Here is a 22,391-nt window from a genome sequence, read left to right as displayed (position 1 = left end):
CCGACAACTGCCTTTTCTGTTTGTTATCCCATCTGACCTCACTCTGTCAGTGCCAGAATTTTTCCCTTTTGGAGGTTTCTTTGGACTTAATCTTACATTTAGTTTGGGTTAAATCTTTTTTGTCTATTAAGGTGTTTTTATCATTTACCAGGAGCATTGATGCTTAATCAAGTCTCACTAAACAAACAGTGTGTGACTCAGTAATGAATGTCTATTAAAGGGCCTGAATTGTCTCACGGTTTTCCTGCAGGGACAGGAAAAGGGGAGGACAGAGGCGTGTCCCTTTTGGGCCCAGTAGGATGTAGGCAGATACAAGCATCATGGCTCAGCAGCATTTTCTTTCTTATTTTAATCTTAACTTTGGAGCGTGTCTTTGTGACCCTTCTGTCTCACTCTCTTCTTCCTGCTGTCATTTGTTCTGGAGGACCAAGCTACTGTTTCCCCCACACACACACACACACACACACACACACACACACACACACACACACACACACACACACACACACACACACACACACACACACACACAAACAGATGTATTTTCTTCAAAAAGAAAAGGAAAACTTTCTTTTTCTTTAGTTTCACTTTATTTTCTCTCATGTGCTCTCCACAAACTGAAAGAGGCACCATTAACTCATTACAAGCCAGTGTACCACCAGATGATGTTGAAAGGTAAAAGTGTTGCATCATGTTTCTTTATTGTCAGGGACTCAAGGGTTATGAGTGTGCGATAATTAGAATTATGCCCAAATTTGCTCTTACTATTTCATCCTTTAGTACAACTTCACATAATTAAGTTACCAACTTATAAACATGTAGGCCATGTATATATTTTTTTGTGTTTATTTGTTTTGAACAACATGTCACAGCCATGTTTTTATGCTTGTTTGTGGGTTAGAGGTTGTTTCTCTGTCAACTGATGTACAGTTGAAGTTGTTGTTTGGTCATTACTTGCTGTTGGTTTTTGCTCGTCATTGTGGGTTTATGTGACCTGTTGGGAGACTATATGGAAATAAGCCTTATATGTTCATTAATGTGCACTGTCCCTGCTTTAAATAAATAAATACAGTTAAAAAGATATGTAAGTAAATACAGATGCTTTGAATTTCCCTCGGGATTAATAAAGTATCTATCTATCTATCTATCTATCTATCTACATACATTTTACAAAGTACTTCTAAAGCTCTTAAACTCAGTTCAAAGACTTGCTGCAATGATGTTGGTAAAATTTCAATTGCTGTTGACTTTTAACATTTATGAGCAAGTTAATACTGATTTAAATTTGTAATAAACGTTCAAAGAGTATGTGGCATGTATGGACAACACTAGAGTCTGTATTAGATAGTTAAACACAGAACTTACCCTGAGCTGAAGTTCAAGAAGGCCACAGCACAGCTGGAATGAATAAGGCTTTACAGAGGCCTCTTTGAATCCCGCTAAGCCAAGCTGTAATCATCATGTGTTACACGGGTTAAGACACTGACCGGGGCCAGTCCACCATAGAGGGCCCACCTGTACATACTTGCCTGTATAAAATGAATTTGAATGGATGACTGAAAAGTCCTAATGAAAGGAAAGCCTTGGTGAACTTTCAAAGGTTTATCTTTGATTTCATCTTTGAAATATAAATATCTGAAACAATGATAAAAACCTATAACCACTTCACAGGTTTATCTGTTAGGGGACCCTGATGACAGAATTTATTTTGATGTGCAAAGTTGAAACATTTTCAGCCTGTGTTTGCCATCAAGTCTGCACCCCAAAAAAAGGTTTGCAGTTTTTCACATTGACTACTCTTCCTTTTCTCAGAATGAAAGTCTGGTCTTTCTCAATGCTCTGGTTTGAACTTCAACCCTTACAGCTCAGACAGTCTCTCTGATTTCTTCATGTGAGATTCCTTCTCCATGAATCTAAACAAGTTGCAGAGTGAAAATATATTTTTCTACTATTAGTCGAATCAAAACAAGCAACAGGGCATCAACCGGCCAGTTTATCGTTACTTTCATTTGAATAGATGCAAAAAAATATGATATGAACGTAAATGCCTAGTTTCTGACACATGTGTTTTTGTCTGCTATTTTTGCTGACTTAAAATACTGCTTAAGAAAAGAGACATTTGTTTTCTATTGGACTTGTTCAGCCTGTCATTTTCTTGGCTCAGGGATTGTGAGTGTAATGGCTTTGGAATTAAACTTCATTTGCAAATCTCACACTTTGAACAATTAATTGATAAATGTGGCTTACTGAAAGATAGAGTTGGGAAATGAGTTGACATGCCTCGCAAAAGAAGAAGCGCTATGGCTGAGTCATCCTGCACTGTAGGTAAGGTACAGTTCACTCTTCTGTTTCAAGGGTGCGGCTTTAAGATTTCCTCGTTTGGATGCTTCAAACAATTAGCCAGACTCTTTTTTTCTTCCAAAGTTTCCTCCCCAGCTGAAACATGTCACACATCACAGCCAGTTAGATTTCATCATGTAGTGTCATGCAAATAGCTTCATGCTCAGTTTTAGGAAGAGCACATGTTTGTTGTCACCGTTGCTTTTAGAAAATCTGATGTGAAGTAGTTGCATTTTCTGTTGCTTAATGTGAGGATCGTTGCACTTCAACATCCAGGTAGGACATTTCTTTCATGCTGCACTTATGCTGAGATGGAGAAATCATTGCAGCATAAAATGCAGAAATAATGTAGCAGCTCACCTCCCCCATCTTATTTCTTCAAACAATGATGTGTTGCTAAGCAACATAAAACAGTCAGTAGCCTGCTGTAATTGCAATGCATAGTAAAAACATCCACGATAGAATGCTATTAAATGGTAATGTTTTGAAGACATAATATCTTTTCATTCTTTTGCATATCTTTTTGCCTGGCTTTTGGGTGATACACTGATGATAATAGAAATATTGAAGTACTATGCTGAGTAGACTGATGTCGTTGGATAATTTTGATTTTTTAATTCGTTTGAGTTTATACCATCGTTGATCACATTTTCTACTTGCTACTCACCTCACATACCTGCACCCACACAATCCCATGTACACACACACATACACACACACACACACACATCCTGCAGTCACTTATTCTGTCTATTTGACTGTGTGTGTGTGTGTGTGTGTGTGTGTGTGTGTGTGTGTGTGTGTGTGTGTGTGTGTGTGTGTGTGTGTGTGTGTGTGTGTGTGTGTGTGTGTGTGTGTGTGTGTGTGTGTGTGTGTGTGTGTGTGTGTGTGTGTGTGTGTGTGTGTGTGTGTGTGTGTGTGTGTGTGTGTGTGTGTGTGTGTGTTCAGCGCACTCAGCCAGACAGCTCATCAATGGCTGTGAGATTTTGCCGAACGTTACTATGGTAACTGCAGTGAAATTGCTTCATATGAGAGAGAATTGTTCATGTGTAGGATGAAATAAAACAGAGGATGAAGAGCATGGAAATCAAGTGTGACTTGAAGAGAAAGATGAGGAGTTTATGAATGAGATCGGGGACCTTTTTTTATTTTATTTTTTATTAAAGTTAAATCAGAATCAGCTTTATTGTATGCTTCGTAGTTATTTAGGACTGAAGTCAGAAAAATTGTCAGACTAATACCTTGGGGTGATTTAGAGTATCTAATTAACCTAAAGTGCATTTCTTTTACTGTGGGTGAAAACCAGAGCACCTGGAGAAAAACCACAAATGCACATAGGGAACATTTTTGCTATGAGGGGACAGTGCTTATCACTTATTATTAATGAATAAGGAACGGGGCGATGACTTAGGAGAAGGGAACACATTAGAAGAAGGTCGGGAGACGACCAAACAATGAGGAAAAGATTTCCCCAGTGTTCCTGCAAAACTGGATGAATCTTGTCTTCAGAGATGTACTTTTTGGTCTAGTCTCCAGCTCGTAGATCTTGTCCTCCAGCTCAGAAAGCTTGTTTCTACACTTGCCCAGAGCTTTGTCTCTCTTCTTCACAGTTTGTTTGAGACGGCTGAAGTGCTGGTAGAGGTTGGACCTTTCCTCCTCCCACTGCAGCTGCTGATTCTCCATCTCTGCCGTTGTGTGGGACAGTGATGCCTTCAGCTTTTTGTTTTTTTCTTTTTGCTGCCCCAGCTGCATTTCCACTTCAAGTTTAGTCTGCATCTGGTTCCCTAGATCTTCTTCCAACCTCTGGACCTTTTTAAGAGCCTCAGATTCAAAACTATTCTTCCCTAACATCTGAGGCTCACAGACTGTGATTTCTATGTCATCATGCTGCTCATCGATACTTTTGATCTCTTCTTTGAGCTGTTTCCCCTCGGTCGTTGAAGCTTCATTGTGCTTCATGAGCCTTGTGGTCTTCTTAGCACTTTCGTTATTGACTTGCTCAGGCTCAAGCTCACAAACGAAATTCATGTTTGACTCGGACTGAGCCCTTTCCTTACCACAAGCCTCAGCCGGTGTTTTCTTCACCTGCACCAACAGAGCTTCCGCAGTCTTTTGGTCCGGCTTTTGCTTTTCGCTCTGCTTTGACAATGACTGCACTGGTTTGGCGGGTTGAACGTTATATACCCTACTTTGATTTGCTGTTGTTTCTGGGTCTCTCTTCTGTTCAATTTGTTCGGGACGGCTGAGGGACTGGATGAGGTTGCACCTCTCCTCCTCCCACTGCAGCTGCCGATTCCTCACATCTGTCTTTGCGTTGGCCAGTTTCACCTTCAGTTTTTTGTTTTTTTTGTTTTGATGCTTCAGCCGCTCTTTCATGTCAAGGTCACTCTGCTTTTGGTTCCATAGTTCTTGTTCCAACCTCTCTACCCTTTTAAAAGGCCCAAAATAAAAACCATTTTTCGCCACCAGCTGACACTCCAACTCTTTGACCTCTATGTCGTTCATCAGCTTTCCTTCTTCTAGCTGCTCATCCATCTTTTGGAGCTCTTCTTTGAGCTGTGTCACCTCTGCCTGTAAAGCTGTATTGTGCTTCATGAGCCGTGTGATCTTCTCCGCAGTTCTGTTTTTTAAATCCTCAAGCTCAAGCTTAGAAACAAGAACCATTGTTTGCTGTGCTTGTTTGGCTGCTACTGGGTTATGGCTATGCTGGTGCATGTTATTTACCATACCTTGATTTGTTCCTTTTAGTGGGAGTAATTGTAAGAGTGCTTGTTTGGCTGCTACTGGGTTATAGCTATGCTGGTTCATGTTATTTACCATACCTTGATTTGTTCCTTTTAGTGGGAGTAATTGTAAGGGTGCTTGTTTGACTGCTACTGGGTTATGGCTATACTGGTGCATGTTATTTATCCTACCTTGATTTGTTCCTTTTATTGCGGGTAATGGTAAGGGTAATGTCCAGAGCTCTTTACCTACAAGTCCTCTTGACTTACTGTTGTCTCTATAAGCATGCAGTAAAGCATCTGTAGATGCAGCAGTCTGCTGTGCATCATCTGGTATCCCTTTGAGGGTGAGATGTTGGGGCTGAGTCTCTGCCATCTTCATCTTTGAGGCTCTTTCCTCTTTCTTGTCCTTCTTAGCCCGATGTTTTTTCTTCTGGCTCGGTGTCTCCAGGGTTGAGGCGGGCATAGCCTCCTGTAGAGAGGTAGCTCCCTCCTTCTGCGAGTGGACATTGGACATTTCTGAATCCCAAGAATATAAGTTCAGGGACTGCGACTCCATGGGTTTTTTTACTTTCTTGTTTTTTTTATGTCCTTTCTTGTCTTGTGTGTCTTTGTTTTCCATCGTGAAAACTTTTGTTCTGTTTGCTCCATTCATCTCTGAGTGCACTTGTATCCGGCTGCTCTGAATAAGTGTGTATTATGTCAGGCAAAGGAGCTCTATTTGGTGAGTTTACAGATTCTAGAATTGGTGGTCATCAAAGGGATCAAAGGACGGAATGTTGTTTTTTTCCTCAAGTCTTTACCATGACAACAGTCACTATGGAAACGGTTGATGTGCCTGGGTTCTGAAATGTCTGGGAATGTTTTTTTTTTTTTTTTTAAGTAATTATACATAATTGCACATAAATGTACATAGCTCAAAGCTACTATGAGGAACATTTATATTGTTCAGTTGACAAGGTGGTGCCCTCATCTCTCTTTTTTTTTTAAATAAAATACAACCGTGTCAATCTAATACTGAAAACATTTAGAGCAAGAAGAGTTTTTATTTTTTGGGTGGGGGGGGGGGGGGGGGGTGTCTTTATTTGAGAGACAAGACAGTGGATAGAGTCAGAAGACATGGAGAGAGACGGTGGGGAATGACATGTGGGAAAGCAGCCACAGGTCAGATTCGAAACCTGGGGCGCGCTCACTAGCCACTGGGCCACCAGCGCCCCAAAATGTATTAGTCTTCTGACTTGAATAGAAAATACATTTAAATTGGTTCATGATTTGCCAAAACAACTTCACAATGTCTGTTGTGTAAGCACGTAAAGAGTGTGTCATACACTGACGTGAGAGTGAGGTGATGAGATGAGACAGTGTCTAATACTTCAATTAACACTTATAACCTTAGTGCCTAAGCCGTCCTACAATTTCACTATCACTCCACTTACAAAATATGCACACAAGTAAAGAAGTGTGGCTTTATTCTGCTTCAACTGCAAGAGGATGACTCATCACCATTACTATTTTAAACAGATTTTATTTCCCTCACTTTCCTCACAGGGATTACGACGCTTTATCCTGTTTCTTAGAGATTGATGCTGGGGGAAACATGATACACCAGTTCCTGAAGAGGATTAGTGAAGTGTCTCTCAATAGTTTATGAATCTGAATGCTGTTGTTTGGCTAAATATAATTCAAAACCAACAGCTTAGGTAGATGTAGAGTGTGTGTGGAGGTTTAATAGGCTAATTAAACCCATGTTGTGCATATGGTGCTGTGTGTCCTCAGAGTACACAGAGCTGTTTTCCATGGAAAGTTCCAGTAGTTAGTAAAAAGGGAGGGATTTTATTCCTGATAAAGTCTGAAAAGAAGGTTTGCTTACATTTTTGGTTGATACTTCAGTAAAGCCACTTGAGGACAGAGCAGATGTGTCCTAGGCTTAGTCTGCTTGTTATTGGGCTGATGCATTGAGAAGATAAAACCATCACATTACAATGGAAGCAGTTATAAAACTACCATTTCAAAGTAAATTACAATAGATACGTAAAGACACGTATTAAACAGTAGGTCCCAACCAATATCAGATGTTTGGGACCGATACCGATATTGGGAGAGAAAAAAATCCAATACAGATATTAGCCGATACACCAAGACAAATTCCTTGTATGTGAAAACGTACTTGGCAATAAAACCCGATCCTGATTCTGATTCTGACATCTTTCTTAGATCTATGTTCAATCTGTAGAGATAGATATATTTAGATGGACGTATTGTGTTGATCCCTCAATGCAGTTATTAAACACAATCTTTTAAAGGGGACATATTATGAAAAATCCACTTTGACAGTGTTTTTGAAAATATATTTGGGTAACCTGAGTGTCTACCGACCCACAAAATATGAAATAAACCCATCCAGTCCTTTGTCTGTGGTCTGCATAAGTCTTACAACACAGAGAAAAATTATCTGTTTCAAATTTGCTCTCCTTGTGATGTCACAGTGGGATTCTGGTCAAAAAATACCCTACCCTCCCCTTGTATCTCCACCCATGGACTCCACCCCCAGCCTAGAACAAAACTTTTGAACAGGTCCCCCTGATGTCTGCCGGGAAAACTGAGGGGGGCTCATTGAATTTAAAGAGACACACACGCCAAAACGGAGCGTTCTGAGAGAGTTGGTTTATACAGGGTCACAAACCTCCTCTGGTGCTTGATTCATGTTATATTTTGACCAAAGAACAGCACAGATGTTTCATTTAGACCACAGGGGACTGTTTGAAAAGGTAGAAAATGGGTATAATATGTCCTCTTTAATATCTGCGCATATCTGTGATAAAAATACCAATAATCACTGGATATACCAACATCGGCTGATATTATCAGCTGGTCGATTAATCGTTCAGGCTCTATACAGTTCTTTCTTTTTGGGGTGGTGATATAAACTACTTAACCAATATTTTAAGCAATTATTTCATGCTCTTTAATTGCGGGAGGTATTTAGAAACTGTAACTGTAATCTAATAATCCTTGATTCACTGATTAATATGTAGGAAATATTCCTGCATTTACATAACTTGTTTTACTGCGTCCCTCTGTCGCTGTCTGCTCCAGCAAGCTATGATGACACACGTAAATCCTGTGAGAAATGACACCCCTAAAATCCTATAGATCAACAGAACATACCATAGTTTTATCCTTGATGTTGTATTTTATTGGTTTATCCCACACTAAAACCAATCCTTCTTTACCTTCCTCTCTCCACCAGCTGTGTGTGCCAATAATCGACGGAACCAACAGACATGGGGAAGCAGAACAGCAAGCTCCGCCCTGAGGTGATGCAGGACCTCCTGGAGAGCACCGACTTCACAGAGCATGAGATCCAGGAGTGGTACAAGGGCTTCCTGAGGGACTGCCCGAGTGGGAACCTCTCCATGGAGGAGTTCAAGAAGATCTACGGTAACTTCTTCCCATACGGAGACGCTTCCAAGTTCGCGGAGCACGTCTTTCGCACATTTGACGCCAACGGAGATGGGACAATAGACTTTCGGGAGTTTATCATCGCGCTCAGTGTGACGTCACGTGGCAAGCTGGAGCAGAAGCTGAAATGGGCCTTCAGTATGTACGACTTGGATGGAAATGGGTACATCAGTAAATCTGAGATGCTTGAGATTGTTCAGGTGAGTGTGGATGGAAGAAGATGGACACATCACATTCACTTAGTCTATGTATGAAATCTACAACAGCTCACAGATAACTAATGAGCGCTTTGAGACTAAGAGACAGTCAGCTCTGAATTAATAACAATCCCTGAGCAGCATTAGCATGGACACATACACCAACTAGGGCAGATATTTTCATGTATCAACAATTCTTCTACTGAATTCATATCAGGCTCTTATGAGACTAGGTTAAAGAGTGCAGCTCTTATCCCTGGAGGGAGAGAGATCTGAAATGTGTCATTTACCAGAAGCATTGAAGTGTTGTTGTATTTAAAAAGATGCATTTAGATGACAACATTAACTGGAAATGTTCCTTGTCCTAACAGTAAAGCAGTTTTGGAAGGAGTCGGGACTTTATGAGCTTTAGTCCCTTAATGTGGCTTCTAGTCTTATCTAGAAAGGAAAGGATAGATTTCCATCTGCTCTGCACAAAGAACCAAAAATAGATCAAAAGCTCAGTCTAACAGACATCTGCTTATACACCTCCATGACACTGTTTATGCAACTATATTTAAATGTTTTAAAAGTTGGCTCGCAGTCTATATCAAGCTTGTATCAAGTCTTAGACTTCAGTGTACATTTACCCTTTTAAGCCTCATTTGTTGATCGAAAGACGAAGGACTGTTAAAATCCCTTCATGTTGACCTGTTGTAATTCATCCAGTTTTATGAATGCAAATGTCAAAGTGTGTGAATATGGGTTTTTCATTCTGGAAAGCTAGCAAGATTAGAAAATGAATATCTCCTCGGGGGTCTGTATGAAACCAAGACCGTCCCCTCCCCTCGCGGCGTCATCAATGGTGACGCCGCTGATGAAGCAGCGGGAGCAACTTGAGGTTTAGTGTCTTGCCCAAGGTCACATCGGACATGTGGCTGCAGGAGCTGGGATTGAACCCCTGACCTTCCGGTTGAGAGACGACTGAGATAAGAGTAAGCACAGGGAACCAGGGGGGGGTCATTTGATTGGTGCTTTCCATCCAGACTTTACGGCAGTGATAGGTCAGGGTTTTTACAGGATTAGAGCAGGTAGAGCTTTTTTGGTCCATTTTCAGAGCACATGATTTAGATGGCTGTCAGGTTGTTAAGATCATTTTAATGAATATAAGAAATAGTGTATACTGGATAAAATAACCAACCTTACCTTTTACACTTCCACCACTTTATTAATAAAAAGATTGAAAAGTTATCCAACAGTGTCCAGAGTTGTAATAGATTTAAAGTCCTTTTTTTTTTTTTTTTTATTAAAGGATAGTAAAACAGTTGTACTTTGATTTACAGTATGAGAAAAGTATTCTCTGTAATGCAGCTCAGCTTTGAAGGAATGTTGAGTGTATTCAGCTGAAAAACATTGTTTGGGGGGAGCAATGATGGCTTTTCATCATCGAGAGTTTCTCATGTAAACAGACTGTCACAACTCCACACACATACAATATCAGTGTTTGTGTGAGACGTCTCCCCTCTTGTTTTTCTTCCATGTTTATGTACAGCAGTAGTATTTAGTTGGTCTGGCTTCAGTTTCATCTAGTTTCCATTTTATTGAGAAATACAATTGATTAAGAAACAACAATGGACTTTAATCATCTTTTGAACCCGTCTCCCATTTTCTTTTGCCTCTCTGCAGCACAGGGACAGGAATACACTTTACAACTATTTCTTATTTTAATCCGTACACCCTGGAGTTGTTGTTTGCATGACCAGGTGGAATCTGTGAGGGAGGTGATGACACTCGTTATCGCTCATTATTAGGGACGGCCACTAGAGAGTTAAGCTAATGAAGACAACCTCTCTGAGTCATTTCTTGGTAGCCAACTTAGTGACTTCTGTCCACTTAAACCCTCTGCCTACTTTCCATTAAACACTGGTTCTGTTCACAAGGACAAAAGAAAAAAAAAGCATGCCTCAGACACTCACCTGGCTGTCAGCAGGGATCATCAATTAAAGTGAAAGGGTTACCTTTCATTCTGCCTTTATGAGGGAATGAGTGTTAGTATTGTTTTTTCAGCAAATGTGTCTGCTTTGCTGGCAACAGCTCTCAGGTGAGTTATTTACCATCCAATAATAAAGTGGTAGCTCTATGAACCTGGGCTAGGAACCAGAGGGTCACCTGGTCTGGAAATTGGTCAAGCTGGAGAGGTATCAGTTCACTCCCAGGGTGACCTTGAGCACTGCTCAGGCCCTCTTCTATGTGCAGCCCCTCACTCTGACATCGTTCCATTAGTGCATGTCCAAAGAATCTGTTTGTGCATGTGTGTGTATTTTATCTTATGTGTGTGTAGCATGTCTCAATACAGAGCATAGAAGTAATTCCCCCTTGTGGGATTAATTAAGGATATCTTCTTCTTCTCCTTCTTCTGTAAAGTATTTAAATGTAGAAGAAAGAGAGCTATGTTTCACTCAGTTCAGATAGTGTGACTTGTCTAAAGTGCAGTTTTAGAAAGACACACACACACAGATTGTTATATATACACACACATAGTATTTGTATTTTTTAATATCTATCTACTTCTTCATGCATTTGGCTGTGTGAGTCTGCCAGTTCAAAGCCAACCGCCTCTGCAGAGAGTAGGCCAGCGAAAGAGAAAAGTTTCAGGTTTCACTGACTTGTTGAACTTGTTGAAGTTAAACCAATGGCTGAGTTCAAAGTCTTGGAGTAAAGTCTGCAGTTTAGAGCGATCACAGTATCCGCTTTCAGCTGTACCGGCAGGTCAGTAGTTTGCTGAGCTGGAGCTGAAGCTCACTCCAGTTAGCTAATGGCCTCTCCTGCAGAGAGTGTGTAAATGCTGGTGATACTCATAATTAGCCTTGCTGTGGGAGTAATTGAATAAGAAAGATGTTAGCCTGCCTGGCTCATTTTCTCCACATAATGAAAAAATCTTCTGAAGATAATTGCAAAAACTGAATGCAGGGAGAAGAGATAAAACAGTCTCATGATCCCCTCATCAATAGTTGATATCCATCCTCTGTCTTCTTTTTATCTCAAATGGGGCACTATCAGCAGAGCAGACAGGCTGAGAGGAAGTTCATTGTCTCGATTGGTTAAAAGGGAGGGAGACAGCATTCACACTGGTAATTTAGTGAGATTGAATAGAACAGCCGCTTCAATGAATAGATGACTGCTCAGGCTGTTCAGGTAGATAAAGTCGCAATAGGAAACACATTTATCTGTGTTGGGAGGGTGAGGAGAGACTCTTGGCAACAAGAGAACAACCTCCCTCCCTTTTTGCCTTCCTGACTCTCTTACATTTTACCTTTCCATTTCTTTTAAATGTGATAACATTTATGTTATGAATGAGAGTGAACAAACAGCCTGAACCACTCCTCTGTGACTCAGGCTGTTTCCGGCTCCACAGGAGGTCGAGGTTGTGTTCTTGTGTGGAAGATCCCTGCTGAACTGGTATGAGAAGCACCCTCTTTTTTTCTCCTTGTGATATTTAAGCTATTAAATAGATTCTGCTTCCCGAGCTCAGTAATGTTGTCTCAAATAGGCAAAATATAAACCAGCATTAAAGACAAATGAGGAGAGGATAGCTGGGGAAAGAGAACAGCAGTGTTCAGGTAGAAAAACAGGCAGCCAAAGAGGCAAGAGAGCTAAGGGATACGATGAGCAAGAAAGAATACACCAGCTAGCAGGGTGTCGTGTGTGTGTGTGTGTGTGTGTGTGTGTGCGCGTGTGTGTGTGTGTGTGTGTGTGTATGTGTGTGTGGGTGGGTGGGGATAGAAAGCCACAGCCAATTAAGACAAAGGTTGTGGTCTGTGGACACTAAGGAAGGAGAGATCAAATCTGTAAAACACACGCCTCTCTCTTTCTGCAGGGACATCATTCTGTTTGATATTTTTAACCACTTCAAACATGCTGACTGAAGACCAGCTGGGTCAGAGAATAACGCTGTTTTTTATTTAATATTTTCAGCTGTCATAGAATCTCAATTCCTTCTGATTTCCATATTAGTTATCCTAATTTCTATTTACAGATATATAATATATAGATATAGAATTGTGGAGTAGAGGGACAAGATTTCTGGTGTTGGTAGTGTTCTGGTTTCAGTTTGGTGTTTGATCACGTTTCAGCATTCTTTGCAGCTCAATTGGGAGGGTCGTCGCCTTTCAATCGGAAGGTCAAGGGTTCGATCCCCAGCTGAGCAACATGTCCGATGTGTCCTTGTGCAAGATGCTTAACCCACCCCGCTGCTTCTGTGGCGGTGTATGAATGGATTAGTGTTGTACGTCGCTTTGGATAAAAGCGTCTGCTAAGTGAATTGTAACAATCTGCTAAATGAATTCCAGAACAGATAGTCCAACATTCAACCAGCAGACATCGTAAGACGGTGCAGTGTTTTCTATGAGCAGATACATGAATATGCAGAAAACAGTCCCGTTACAAGTGATGTCTCTTAACTCTGTTCTCGCATCTCCAGTTGCTAAACAGACTGTAAACACAGTACAGCTTCAGAAAGATGAAGTCTCGGCTTGTGTATCTCATATCAGTTATCAGGATATCTGCTGGCTACACTGGAGACATTACCTGTGAACCTCGCGAGGTAAAACCATCCTCAGAGGATAGTCCAAGGATTCTTTGCAATTTGAAGTCATATACTTCATAACAACATGATTATCTGGAATCTTTAAAAGAAAAAGAACTAAATGGAAACTATGTGAAACTGGTTTTGCTGAGTGTGGCTAACATGAGCAGTGCTAACACAGCCAGCCTTCGGTCCTCCTTGTAGGTTAAAGGTGCACTATGTAGATTTGGTAGTGACATTTTTAAGTTGGAGAAGTGAAATAATGATATGCTATATTTTCTGAAATGAATACACAAAATTAATTCAAAGAAAAAATGGAGATAAAAGCTACCAGGAGAGTAACGGTTTCACTTTTGCGGACCCCCCTCCGTAACTTCTCGCTTAGCATTTTGTCTTCAAACATTGTTCCAGGGACCAAAAATTCCTCTGAGGACAGTTTGTGTATAGAGTTATGAACATATACGACAGAATATGTACACTTCTCCAACTTTCACATTTCTCTACCAAAACTCTAACGTCCACATGACTTTGCTGAATGCGGTTATGCCATGCTCCTGTCAATAGACCATTTTTAACCTGACACAGCTTTCATGCATTTTTATCTCCGTTTTCTAGATTCAAATACTGCCAAACCTCTCCGTGCCATCTGTTCACTGTTCTTGTTTACATCAGGGCAGAAGAACAAGGAGAGAAGGCCACAAAGCCACAGCTGCAGCCAGCCTGTGGCTACAGCCCTGGCTAGTGGACGAGGCTGACAAAATATCTGACGGGCATCGAGGGCCAACATATAAACATATTAGTAATGTGTTTAAGCGACTAGTAACTGTGGTGCTGATGTTTAATCACATCCCTAAACGCTCCTCCTCTTTGAATCGGTGTTATTATAAACACTAAACTGTCAGCTTTGTCACTTGAGTGATTTAATATCCACCCCACAATCATGTTGTCTTACTCATCACGTGCTGCCCACAACATCTACTTAAGTGATGTTCAAAATGCTCAAACCATTGCTTTTGCTTGTGAACTCTCCAGTGAAACTAATAGAAACAAACTACTTTACAAAGACAGCTACAAGGAAACATATTTTTAGCGGAATTTTAAAGTAGATATAAAGCATTATTGATTCTTCGTAATGTCTGGTCAAATATGTCTGTACTCACGATGGTGGTAGTAGATAGTAGAAGTGGGCTACACCCTCGACTGGTCGCCAGTCAATCACAGGGTGTTCCAGATCATTTCACTTTTTACTTTTTGCTCGTGATTTAGGGGTTCAAACATTTATTTAACTGGATTGCTTCTGGATTTGATCAAAAGTTAAATTCCCAACGCCTCATATTGGCTAAATGTTCCTCACGCCCAGTGATTCGACATATTTTGATTAATAACAGACCGTTCTCTAAACTAGAATGATGACTGATAATAACCGTAGATGCTTCTTGTACTTGAGCTACAGTGACCCCAGTTCTGAGCCGCCCTGTTACTGCCGAACAGAAAGCATAACCAGCACCTATTTAAAGCCTTCAGTGCACTCACTGTAATCACAATCAGCTCTCTCCTCTGTTCACATGTCAGCTCCCATTCCCCTCAAATCAGCCTCCTTATTAGAAACAGAGAGAGTGGGCTGTGTTTTCACTGTTTACTCCCAAACCGCCTGCGAGGCAACAGAGAGCAGAGTAGAGACACTGATATATTCAGTCTGTGAGGGTCTGTATGTCCGTATGTTTGTCTACACCAATCTTTACCTTAGCCACCATAATGCACGCTCAAAACAGTGAAGTGTTTCAGCTTTGTGAGTATACTCATTGACTCACCTGTGTGTTTTTGTACCTGAGACAGCAGCATCACATTTGCTCACATCAGGAAATTAAAAAATCCCACGGGCATGTTACACAAGATCCAGAATGTGGCAAACTCGTCTCTGGAGTTCTTATAGTATCACTGTGTGAAGGTGCATATGATATGCAAAAAAAATATGAAGGCATAAAAGGTAAGCAAATCATGGTAGTTTCTCTACGTATCACGCCTGATTAAATATTCTCTTCTCTTTGTATAGCGCCAATTCACAACGCTTTACAAAAGAGCATATGGGATAATATGTAGGAAGGATTTCTCCTTTGTATTCCTCGCGTTCCTGTTTTCCACACTTCCTTGCCGCTGAGGTGGAGGTCTGCAGCAGACCGTGCATGAATGAGGACGGAGTTGGTTGCGGGGACAACACTGTCCGATGATGGGGAGCTAAGCGTCGGGTGTTGGTTGGGACGACACAGTCTGAAGGCGGTGGCTGGTCGTCAGGGATCGTTGGGTGGTAGTACTGCCAGACCACCTCTGCTGAAGATTGGGGGGGACCTCCGATTACTTGAGAGCCCGGCTTCTACTGCCGGGACAATCAGGCAGGCTATCAGGCTGAGTAGAAGCAGAACAGAAGCTGAGAAGAAAAGAACTGTGCAACGTTTTGAAGCATTCAACATGGGAAGGAACATCCAAGGGAAGAAATGTTCATTGTGTCCACATCAGGTGTTTAGATTATGAGCCTGGTTTCATATGTAGCTGCAGCTTTATGACTAAATGCATGTGTTTAAATATTGACACAGTGGTGGAAGTCACATAGTTCTTTATAACATATCTTTGCTGAATACTTCGTTCTGCAGATTAAGGAGTTTTAACATCATACATACATCATGCAACATTCTAAACAGCAGAATAATAAATGTAAAAAAAAGCCACTGCTGTGAATACCAAACTATTGCTAAAAGGAAATCTTGAAAAAAACAATCTTCTGTATTATCTGTACAGCATATATCCATATAGTAGAAATAAACACAGACAGGATGGCATGGGGTCTCTTTTGCAAACTGTTTAAGGAGACTGATTTGCAATTTCAATGAGATCTATATTAACAAATTAACTTTTAAGATTTGTTGAAAAATAGAGCACAAGTATTGCTGCAACAAATTCGCTAAGTTAATGTGTTAGAACTGCTTTCCTAATCAAATCTTGGTCTGGTGCAGTTAGAGTTTGTCTATTGGAGGTTAGATAATATGGTAGATCAATTTCATGGCCATGTAAACAAAGAGAAATCTTCAATCTTTTAACCTTTAACCTTCATGCAAACAGGGAGTGTAGAGATGTATTATCTGTCAGTGTAAAAGTGTGAGAAAAGACTATTTAGTTCAGCATACACTTCATAAAGTAGGTTAAAAAGATACTTGAATACTTTTTGTTTCCATACATTTAAAACAATGCAATCTCCATTATTTTAATAATATATTCTATCACAAAGAATCCAAACTTTTAAAAAAACTACACTGCACATCTCTCAGTCGTATGTCAAACCACTAAGGAAGACAGCACTCTAAATTTCACTAATACTTTGGCAGCGTTTCAGTTCTGAAGTGTTGCAAACAGGTTTGTGCAATTAAGACATGTGTGAAAGTGTGCAGGAGTTTGCCTTTAGTCATAAAAAAACATATTTTTGGAAGGCTAGGACTTCTGTTTTTGTTCTCGTGGTACTGGAACAGATATCAATATTGTTTCAATTTAACCTGTATCATATCTGAGTTGAAATTCTGGTAATCGTGACAATGTAGTCATTGCAGCATACCACACGTTTACATCCGTTGCACTTTTCTCCTGATGCTAGACGCTAACTTCCATCAGCAGCTGGCTCTACAAGCTGTTTGTTTTTTGATTGTCTTGCAACTTGTTGGAAACCCAGAAAATGCAATTCAGCCAAGTTCACAGCAAACTCTGGGTAAAAAACTACAAAAAAGATGTCTTTTTTTAAGCCTTCATAATGGATATTTATGATACTGAAATACATTCCATGTGGATTTTTATTGAAAAAGATCCGTCCAATAACTATTAATTAACTGACCTCACTTGTGTCCCTGTTTTAGGCGATCTATAAGATGGTGTCCTCTGTGATGAAGATGCCTGAGGACGAGTCGACACCTGAGAAGAGAACAGAGAAGATCTTCAGGCAGATGGACACCAACAGGGACGGTAGGATGACCTCATATACCTTCTCTGAAGCGGGGTTTGTGTCACAAAGTTTAAACAACAGAATCAAGGTATAGAAAACAGACTTCAAATATTAAGATGACTGTTCAGTCAAACAGTTGTAGGGTGTGTACCTGCCTGGCCTCAATACTCCATAATCTCAGCACTCAAAAAAACAATTAAAAAACCCCCCAGAGTTTTCAGTTAAAAGGGACATAACTGGCCTTCACTGCTTGTCCCTGCCACCTGGCTTGCCAACAGCTGTTGTCATTGTCCACTACAGATGCACTTGTAGAGCCCTCCAGCCCTCTTTGAAGACAGGAATCACACTTGACCCTAGATGCTCGCCACACACAACACACTGGTCTGCTTCTGTAAAATTCTACTGTACTTACTCAGAGAACAATTCGCATACCGCACGAACACTCAGCGGAAAAAAGGAGACACAGAAACGAGACGAGAGGAACAGAAAGATGAAAAGTGAGTGACGACAAGTGGTGTGAGTGGAAGGAGGAGAAGACACAATTCGAGAGTAAATGGCTCGTGGAGAGAGGAGGAGGAAGAGGAACAGAGAGAAGAGGAAAAAGCAGAACAAATGCAGCGACAAAAGCGGAGAGGGAGGGAGTCCTGAGTGGTCTTGCGTTTGCTTTTTTTTTCTTGTAAAAATCAGGAGGAGTGAGTAACTATGGCGGCATGTTGAGTCCCTCTTCTATAGGAGAAACTAGAGGAGAAACAAGAGCCTTCTCAACACTGCCACCTGTTGGTGTAAAGTGGAACCTTGTTAGGGTGCAGTAGTTTGGGTATGAAGGGTTCTAAAATGAGAACAAAACATTTTCCCAAACATGTTAAGATGAAATGGATTTGAAATGAAAACAATGTGAAGGAGCCCATGTATACGTGTGAGTTGAACTGTTTTAAGTCTTACTACGATTGCTGGTTGTAAAAAGTTACATATTCTAGTCATTCTAACTTGATGTTATGCTTATATCTTTCTATATAAAGAGGTTTGTCTCCTTCACTGTAACTCGATTCTCTGTGATGCTATTACAAATAAATAATGTTTCAATGCATTCTCTCCTAATGTTTGGATTGTGTTTGGTGTGTTCAAGGCAAGCTGTCCCTGGAGGAGTTCATCAAAGGAGCAAAGAGCGACCCCTCCATCGTCCGCCTGTTGCAGTGTGACCCCAGCAGTGCTGGACAGTTCTAAACCCGAGGCATCAGCTCAACCTGTAAGGCACCCGCAGTACAACTTACAGTAAAAGTATACTTAACTTTTCCAAAACAGGAAGGTGTTTGCAAGTTCAGCAAGGGGAGAATATGATGGTGCTCTGGTGGTGTAAGTTTGAGAAAGAGCTGATAGCAGGAAGGCGGAGGATCAGTCTCTGGAATGATATGAAGCTATTCAGAGGCTGCGAGCGAGGCCTGCAGGATGTGGGCTGGGTCATCCACCGTGTCACTGGCTTTGTGACTGTTCAAGGACTGATGTTAGAGACTTTGTGGGAGGTGGTCTGTTATTTTGGAGAAGTCCTGGAAGGAGTTGATGCTCTGAAGAAGCTTCTTACATTTAAAGCCCACATGTGTAGGATTTGTACTGTCTTTGCAGACACCTCCTGTAAAGATCCCAAATGTCAGCCGCGCTGCCTCTTCGTAGGAATGTAGGACACTTGAGGCTTACTCAACTGCCTCGTGATGTCAAGATGTTATGCTTCTCTTTATGACGGGAGTTAGTTTCTCACAAAGTCAACAAGTAGTCAAGATGGAAATATGAAAGCAGCATGTGAGATGTCTCAGGTCCGTCTAAATCCAAAGAGGAAACAGTGATGACATCATATTGCAGATTAAACTTAATGTAGGTTTGACCTGTTTGCCTTGTTTGAACTTGTGTTGTTTAGTCATAGAGGACAGGAGACCTCTTCTCTCTGCTGAATTATTATCTGATTAGTCTGAATCCAGCAGAGTTTAAACATGTTTTGGGTTCTAGTGTTTGCTATGTTAGATATCACATTAGTTTCATAATGTCACTCAGCACAGACAACTTTTAAATATTTTTCCAAATGTATAAAATGAACATTGCATTGTTCTAATTGATAAAACAAAAAGTGATAGCTGTTGTCTGCTTTAAAATGTGTTTCCACATCAGTGCACGCAGCTGAGTTCTAACCTTTGTGTGTCTCTTCACAGTGCTTCTGTGGGTGACTCTAAAAGCCCTTAACTCTCCACTAAGGAGCACACTGTTGATGAAGAATGACAAGCTGATGAAGATGAAAGGCCTTCAATATGCACTGAGGACTTCAAAGATGAGTAAAGGAGCCACATGTTCCAGTTAACACACCTGAGCTATTTATCTAAAAACCCCTTTCCCGAAGACCAACAAAGACTAAACCTGACCCCTGACCTTCCTGAACCCTCAAACGGTTTTTCAAAAATCTGCAGATCGTAGTCGACCATGGTCCCTCAGTTCTCCTCTAGGCCTGTCAGAAGACAATGAATGACAACAGTAGGTTGTATATACAGTATAAACTGGAGTCTCTGTATCAGTGTCTTTGCGTGGCTCTCTGTGCCATTCAGGGCTCCAGCCGGGGCCACACAGACCCTCTGTCACTCGTATGTGTGTCATAGACAGAGTGTGTGCATGAGACAACAAGAGAGAGAGAGAGATGATGGTATTAAATAACGGCTCTTACTGTGGGTGAGAATTCATCTGCAGAGAGGACTTGTGAAGTTTGTCCTTTAGTCAGAGCAAGTACTGCTTTTAGTTTCCTTTTTTTTTTCTACTGTGAGAATATTCCTGTGTTTGTGTATTTTGCAACCTTGATAGACATTGTTTCTTATTTTGTGCTGAGGAAAAAAGATTTACATAAAAATGTAATACTATGCTTCTATGCATATATGCGCCCCCAACATGTCATTGATTTGATTTTGTGAAATATCTCAGACGTCATGAAGGATGAAACACATCCCTTTATCCGGTTTTTCAAATCAGTAAGAGTTTGACAGAGAGTCTCAGAGCGGCAGTGTGTTACTGCGCTCCAGCTGAGGAAGGATAGAAAACCAGTCTGTAAAGTCTTTGAGTACAATGTAGATATAATAAAGTGCACCTGAATTTGTAAAGCAAAAGTCCAGATAACTCAGTCCATTACAAATGTTAAGTAATTAAAAGAACGTTTGTTTCTTGCTTTTGCAGAATGTCAAGCATGTAAATCATTTCCAGAGACACACTTCTTCAAACTTCACTTTTTCGATGTTTTTTAAATGCCGCATGTTGATTCAGTGGTGAGCAGTTGGCTGCGGAGGTGAGCAGAATGAACAACGCGTGTATGCATGTGATTTATTCGCATGTTATGTATTTTTTATGGATATCAGTAGCTAATCGGCCAGTCAAAAATCCGGCTCTGTGCCTGCTTCTGTATGTTTGTGTTTTTCATCGTTAGTGCTGCCAGTTGTCAGTGTTACTGCAGCGTATGGACTGCCAAAGCCGATCAAACTCGGGGTTCATCTGAAAAGAGGAGCGCATAACGACCTCTACACATAGAGACGCACTGTTTTAAAGGAGACCGTGTTTAAATCAAGTGTATACACACATCAGTTGTATGTGACTGTAACAGAGCCAAATGTACTCAGAGATGATTCAATCCTTTAGACAAGATGCTGAGTACACTTCGTAAAGCATGAACACAGTTTACAGTATTACTCAAACAACATGACATGTTAATGACACATACCAGTGTAAGTGCTGGTATCTAAATATAATGAATCAAATAACTCAAAAAGGATGTGATTGACACTTTTTTGGACTCACCTTCCCTCCCTCTTTTTAATATTCACTTGAAAAGCAAATAAGTGAGAGAAGAGACAAAGTTCCAGCAGCACTGGTATGAGCCTCACCTGAATGTACCTGAGCCCTCCACTGGGCAGAGCAAAGCTGTTTCAGTGATTGCATTGTTTTCCTACTATAAAAGTTTTGAATGTTCTTTTTTTTTTTTTTTTTTAATAACTGCTGTTTATTTTTTTGTGAAGAAGAAAAAAAGAAAAAAGATGCAGATGAACAAACCCAGAACAACTACTGCAGTGATACTGTCACATTGTGTTGCTTTTAATGTCTTTTTAATGACTTTAGTCTTTTTTTAAGGCTCCTTCAGGTGTAACATTTCTGTTTAAACACAAAATAGCATCTTGTGGTCAAGTGCCAAATTAAACAAAGACAGTATTGTATACATTTATACTCTACAATTGTTATCTGTTGGACAAAATGTTTGTTATTGTTGCATTTTGTAGGTTTTGTATGGTATCCTGTATTTAGTGACGGCAGTTTTGGAACACAGAATTCTGTTTTTTGGTCCATTTTAAAAGGCAAGAATTAAATTTACAATTTATTGTGTGCAAACATCGATGTGGTGTCCGCTTAATCGATGCATTCATCTTGATTTGTGTAGCACCGATTCATAACAAATGTGATCTCAAGACACTTTACAAAGAGAGCAGATCTAGATCATACTGTGTGCTATGTTCTTTACAAAGATTGAACTTAAATGTACCTTGGGTTGGGGCGCAGATGGTCTAGCGGGTAGGTCTTGCTCCATGTATGGAGGCTATAGTCTTTCAAGTGGGTGGCCCAGGTCCAAGTCCAGCATATGATAGCCTACATAAAGGTTTAGCCAGTGATACAGTTTAAATACAATTATATAAGGTTTATTCATACATGTTCATGCTGGATTTATCAGCTCATAAACTTTTCCATGTTGGACAACCCCATTTGCTAAAAGTTGGGACATTTTTTAAATGTAAACTAAACGCTGAGACCTCATATTTAATCAGAAATAGCACATTTTTCAGTATTGTATACTTTAGAGAATAAAATACCCAGATTCTCTGAAATTGTTAAAACATTTGTTTGGTGCACTATTTCCATGGACTGGTGAACCCCTCCTCATCTTTACTTCTTTTATTCCCAGTAACCTGAGGCAGGATAACTTTATCATCTGGGAGATCTTCTATTAGGTGTCATTTTCTTATTTCACCTATCTTAAACTATTTCTAAAACATGTTTTCATCATCAAAATTCAAACCGGGCATATCATTTGTGGGCATTTGTTTTCTCTGTGTCAA

General features: G+C 40.4%; 1 protein-coding gene across 2 annotated transcripts in view; it reads left to right on the top strand.

The window, feature by feature from the left end:
- The window catches only part of LOC109987427 (neurocalcin-delta A), a 66,562-nt gene extending 44,889 nt beyond the window's left edge, over positions 1 to 21,673 (top strand). For both annotated transcript variants that reach the window (XM_020638502.3, XM_065957480.1), the window contains 4 exons: positions 8,314 to 8,725; positions 17,183 to 17,288; positions 18,395 to 18,514; positions 19,467 to 21,673. In XM_020638502.3, coding sequence (XP_020494158.2) covers positions 8,348 to 8,725; positions 17,183 to 17,288; positions 18,395 to 18,492 — 582 coding nt within the window. In that variant the 5' untranslated portion in view covers positions 8,314 to 8,347 and the 3' untranslated portion in view covers positions 18,493 to 18,514; positions 19,467 to 21,673. The remainder of the gene's footprint in view (positions 1 to 8,313; positions 8,726 to 17,182; positions 17,289 to 18,394; positions 18,515 to 19,466) is intronic.
- The last annotated feature ends 718 nt before the right edge of the window (positions 21,674 to 22,391 follow it).

This window comes from Labrus bergylta, chromosome 8, assembly GCF_963930695.1.
Source record: "Labrus bergylta chromosome 8, fLabBer1.1, whole genome shotgun sequence".
In the NCBI taxonomy this organism is placed as follows: Eukaryota; Metazoa; Chordata; class Actinopteri; order Labriformes; family Labridae; genus Labrus; species Labrus bergylta.
Note: the sequence above shows the minus strand (reverse complement) of the source record. Positions and strands in the feature narration are given on the sequence as shown.